This window comes from Procambarus clarkii, chromosome 84 (genome assembly GCF_040958095.1).
Source record: "Procambarus clarkii isolate CNS0578487 chromosome 84, FALCON_Pclarkii_2.0, whole genome shotgun sequence".
NCBI lineage: Eukaryota > Metazoa > Arthropoda > Malacostraca > Decapoda > Cambaridae > Procambarus > Procambarus clarkii.
This window is the reverse complement of record NC_091233.1, coordinates 21123316-21128549: the sequence shown is the minus strand read 5'-3', so window position 1 is coordinate 21128549 and position 5234 is coordinate 21123316. Positions and strand designations below refer to the sequence as shown.

At 44.8% G+C, this 5234-nt stretch overlaps 2 protein-coding genes across 4 annotated transcripts in view; both read left to right on the top strand.

The window, feature by feature from the left end:
• The window catches only part of LOC138358610 (putative uncharacterized protein DDB_G0282133), a 20741-nt gene extending 18575 nt beyond the window's left edge, over positions 1 to 2166 (top strand). Inside the window, exon 4 of the mRNA XM_069316679.1 lies at positions 1126 to 2166. Within this exon, the coding sequence (XP_069172780.1) occupies positions 1126 to 2166 (1041 nt within the window). The remainder of the gene's footprint in view (positions 1 to 1125) is intronic.
• Positions 1 to 5234, top strand: part of LOC123774910 (allatostatin-A receptor) — a 395408-nt gene that overhangs the window by 238326 nt on the left and 151848 nt on the right. The window lies entirely within an intron of this gene.

Here is a 5234-nt window from a genome sequence, read left to right as displayed (position 1 = left end):
TGTAATCTCCACCCCTGTACTCTCCACCCCCTGTAATCTCCACCCCTGTAATCTCCACCCCTGTAATCTCCACCCCTGTAATCTCCACCCCTGTAATCTCTACCCCTGTAATCTCATACACGTTCACTTTGTATTTTCTAAATTTTATCACTTTTTTATGTAATTCTTCCATCAAAATGAATCCCAGGCTACAGTTGAGATAGTTACTTATCTTGAGATTATCTTGAGATGATTTCGGGGCTTTTTAGTGTCCCCGCGGCCCGGTCCTCGACCAGGCCTCCACCCCCCCAGGAAGCAGCCCGTGACAGCTGACTAACTCCCAGGTACCTATTTTTACTGCTAGGTAACAGGGGCATTGGGTGAAAGAAACTCTGCCCCATTGTTTCTCGCCGGCGGCTGGGATCGAACCCAGGACCACAGGATCACAAGTCCAGCGTGCTGTCCGCTCGGCCCTACTTGCCTACACGATGGGCATCTCTTCACAGATCCAATATCTTCTGACTTGTATTCGAACCTGACATCTCTTCACAGATATCCAATATCTTCTGACTTGTATTCGAACCTGACATCTCTTCACAGACCCAATATCTTCTGACTTGTATTCGAGCCTAACACCTTCTCCCTCATCTGATTTTCATAGCGCATTTTCACGTTATTCCCTTGAGAAATATTGTATTGATCATTCCTGCTAATTAAGTCTTCTAAATTGGCATCAGAGACGCGTGTAAAAATATATCGAGTGAAGGGACGAGGGTGGAAATATCAGAAGTGAGACTAGGGAGAGGTGAGGGGGAACACAGGTAGTGAGAACATTGAGAACACAGGGAGTGAGATCATTGAGAACACAGGGAGTGAGAGGAACATTGAGAACACAGGGAGTGAGAACATTGAGAACACAGGGAGTGAGGGAGAACATTGAGAACACAGGTAGTGAGAACATTGAGAACACAGGGAGTGAGAACATTGAGAACACAGGGAGTGAGAACATTGAGAACACAGGTAGTGAGAGGAACATTGAGAACACAGGGAGTGAGAACATTGAGAACACAGGGAGTGAGATCATTGAGAACACAGGGAGTGAGAGGAACATTGAGAACACAGGGAGTGAGAACATTGAGAACACAGGGAGTGAGGGAGAACATTGAGAACACAGGTAGTGAGAACATTGAGAACACAGGGAGTGAGAACATTGAGAACACAGGGAGTGAGAGGAACATTGAGAACACAGGTAGTGAGAACATTGAGAACACAGGGTGTGAGAACATTGAGAACACAGGGAGTGAGAACATTGAGAACACAGGGAGTGAGAACATTGAGAACACAAGGAGTGAGAGGAACATTGAGAACACAGGTAGTGAGAACATTGAGAACACAGGGTGTGAGAACATTGAGAACACAGGTAGTGAGAACATTGAGAACACAGGGAGTGAGAACATTGAGAACACAGGGAGTGAGAACATTGAGAACACAGGGAGTGAGAACATTGAGAACACAGGGAGTGAGAACATTGAGAACACAGGTAGTGAGAACATTGAGAACACAGGAAGTGAGAACATTGAGAACACAGGGAGTGAGAGGAACATTGAGAACACAGGTAGTGAGAACATTGAGAACACAGGGTGTGAGAACATTGAGAACACAGGGAGTGAGAACATTGAGAACACAGGGAGTGAGAACATTGAGAACACAGGGAGTGAGAACATTGAGAACACAGGGAGTGAGAACATTGAGAACACAGGTAGTGAGAACATTGAGAACACAGGGAGTGAGAACATTGAGAACACAGGGAGTGAGAACATTGAGAACACAGGTAGTGAGAGGAACATTGAGAACACAGGGAGTGAGAACATTGAGAACACAGGGAGTGAGAACATTGAGAACACAGGGAGTGAGAACATTGAGAACACAGGTAGTGAGAACATTGAGAACACAGGGAGTGAGAACATTGAGAACACAGGGAGTGAGAACATTGAGAACACAGGTAGTGAGAGGAACATTGAGAACACAGGGAGTGAGAACATTGAGAACACAGGGAGTGAGAGGAACATTGAGAACACAGGGAGTGAGAACATTGAGAACACAGATAGTGAGAGGAACATTGAGAACACAGGGAGTGAGAGGAACATTGAGAACACAGGGAGTGAGAACATTGAGAACACAGAGTAAGGAGAACATTGAGAACACAGGGAGTGAGAACATTGAGAACACAGAGTAAGGAGAACATTGAGAACACAGGGAGTGAGAACATTGAGAACACAGAGTAAGGAGAACATTGAGAACACAGGGAGTGAGAACATTGAGAACACAGAGTAAGGAGAACATTGAGAACACAGGGAGTGAGGGAGAACATTGAGAACACAGGGAGTGAGGGAGAACATTGAGAACACAGGGAGTGAGAACATTGAGAACACAGGGAGTGAGAGGAACATTGAGAACACAGGGAGTGAGAACATTGAGAACACAGGGAGTGAGGGAGAACATTGTGAACACAGGGAGTGAGAACATTGTGAACACAGGGAGTGAGAACATTGTGAACACAGGGAGTGAGAACATTGAGAACACAGGGAGTGAGAACATTGAGAACACAGGGAGTGAGAACATTGAGAACACAGGGAGTGAGAACATTGAGAACACAGGGAGTGAGAACATTGAGAACACAGGGAGTGAGAACATTGAGAACACAGGGAGTGAGAACATTGAGAACACAGGGTGTGAGAACATTGAGAACACAGGGAGTGAGAACATGGAGAACACAGGGAGTGAGGGAGAACATTGAGAACACAGGGAGTGAGAGGAACATTGAGAACACAGGGAGTGAGAACATTGAGAACACAGGGAGTGAGAACATTGAGAACACAGGGAGTGAGAACATTGAGAACACAGGGAGTGAGAACATTGAGAACACAGGGAGTGAGAACATGGAGAACACAGGGAGTGAGGGAGAACATTGAGAACACAGGGAGTGAGGGAGAACATTGAGAACACAGGGAGTGAGGGAGAACATTGAGAACACAGGGAGTGAGAACATTGAGAACACAGGGAGTGAGAACATTGAGAACACAGGGAGTGAGAACATTGAGAACACAGGGAGTGAGAACATTGAGAACACAGGGAGTGAGAACATTGAGAACACAGGAAGTGAGAACATTGAGAACACAGGGAGTGAGAACATTGAGAACACAGGGAGTGAGAACATTGAGAACACAGAGAGTAAGGAGAACATGGAGAACACAGGGAGTGATGTTTTTCGTGTGTATTTCTGTTAGTGTATTCTTGGGCTTCACAATGGAATCAGAAGAACGTGATGTATCCAGTTAGTAGCGCGGGTGCCTGGGGGGGGGGAAGTCCAGGAACGCAGGTTCGATCCCATTCCATAACCTCAGCATTATACATCTTATATAGTCAGAGTTATAGATCAATTCTACCTATAATGCATTGTTGGGTTATTGAATACTCATCATAGAAGGTGGTTTAGGTGCGTTTTTGATGACGATAGACTCTAGTATTCACGACAGATAGAAGTATGACGATAGATAGAAGTATGACGATAGATAGAACTTGCAGAATCTAGTATTTTTGTGTGATTGAGTCACAATAACGGGGTTGATGATGGTAATTGAGTCACAATAACGGGGCTGATGATGACAAAACCAACACACCAGAAGATGATGAGTCGACGACGTTTCGATCCGACAGTAACTCCTCAAGAAGTGCCATTACTTCCTTGTGCATTTCCTTCTAGGTGAACAGAGGCATTAGGTGATAGATAACGCGTCCAACCTGCTCTGCACCGCCTGTAGGCCGAACCCGGGGATGGCGAATTGTGACCCGAAAACACAGCCACTGAGCTACTGGATGCCCCAAGATGTTGAAGGGAGCGGGTCGGCCGAGCGGACAGCACGCTGGACTTGTGATCCTGTGGTCCCGGGTTCGATCCCAGGCGCTGGCGAGAAACAACGGGCAGAGTTTCTTTCACCCTATGCCCCTGTTACCTAGCAGTAAAATAGGTACCTGGGGGTTAGTCAGCTGTCACGGGCTGCTTCCTAGGGGGTGGAGGCCTGGTCGAGGACCGGGCCGCGGGGACACTAAAGCCCCGAAATCATCTCAAGATAATCTCAAGATTGTTGTTTAAGATTCGCTACTTGGAACAAAACGTTCCAAGTAGCACGGGCTATGGCGAGCCCGTAGTGCCCCCAAGAGGTCTATAGATCCTCGTTTAGTGTAGTGGGAAACAATATATTCGGCTCTAGTGCCCGTGGCTGCCATGATAAACAGCAGTAAGGTTAGGTTAGGGTAGGTTAGGTTAGGTTAGGGTAGGGTAGGTTAGGTTAGGTTAGGTTAGGGTAGGTTAGGTTAGGTTAGGTTAGGTTAGGGTAGGTTAGGTTAGGTTAGGTTAGGTTAGGGTAGGTTAGGTTAGGTTAGGTTAGGTTAGGGTAGGTTAGGTTAGGTTAGGGTAGGGTAGGTTAGGTTAGGGTAGGTTAGGTTAGGTTAGGGTAGGTTAGGTTAGGTTAGGTTAGGTTAGGTTAGGTTAGGGTAGGTTAGGTTAGGGTAGGTTAGGTTATGTTAGGTTAAGGTAGGTTAGGTTAGGGTAGGTTAGGTTAGGGTAGGTTAGGTTAGGTTAGGTTAGGTTAGGTTAGGGTAGGTTAGGTTAGGACGTGGACACGAAACTCATCACACTCTCCGTGTCTCGTATTACCCCTTAGAGAGCCACTCTCATAAGTGTGAGAGTCAGTTATATGTATACTTACTCATATAGGTAGTCGTTTGTATGTATACTTACTCGTATAGGCAGTTATATGTATATACACTTAATCATATAGGTACTTATCTATACTCACAGTTTTGCGTATATGTAGTCATCCGTATATATATATATATATATATATATATATATATATATATATATATATATATATTAAGAGTTTACTTTGATTCTGAACTATAAGGTAATTAGCAAGAGAAAGGGCTCTTGTAGTTTGCTTATTTCCATTGTTTTTATATTGTAGCAAGGGTAAGATAATTCAGATTCAGGTAAACAATGTTTTAAATCAACACTGTTGACAATCTCTTAAAAAAAGGGATTCATGTTGGCCAATACTTCCTTAAAACAGCTAAGTCCTGGGCATTAATTCCTTTAAGATCCGACCCCTCATCCCTAGGAAAAAAGTCAAGTCTTGTGTATTGATCTTAATTGTCAACAATTCCTAAAATGCTCAATATTGTGCAGTGGTTTC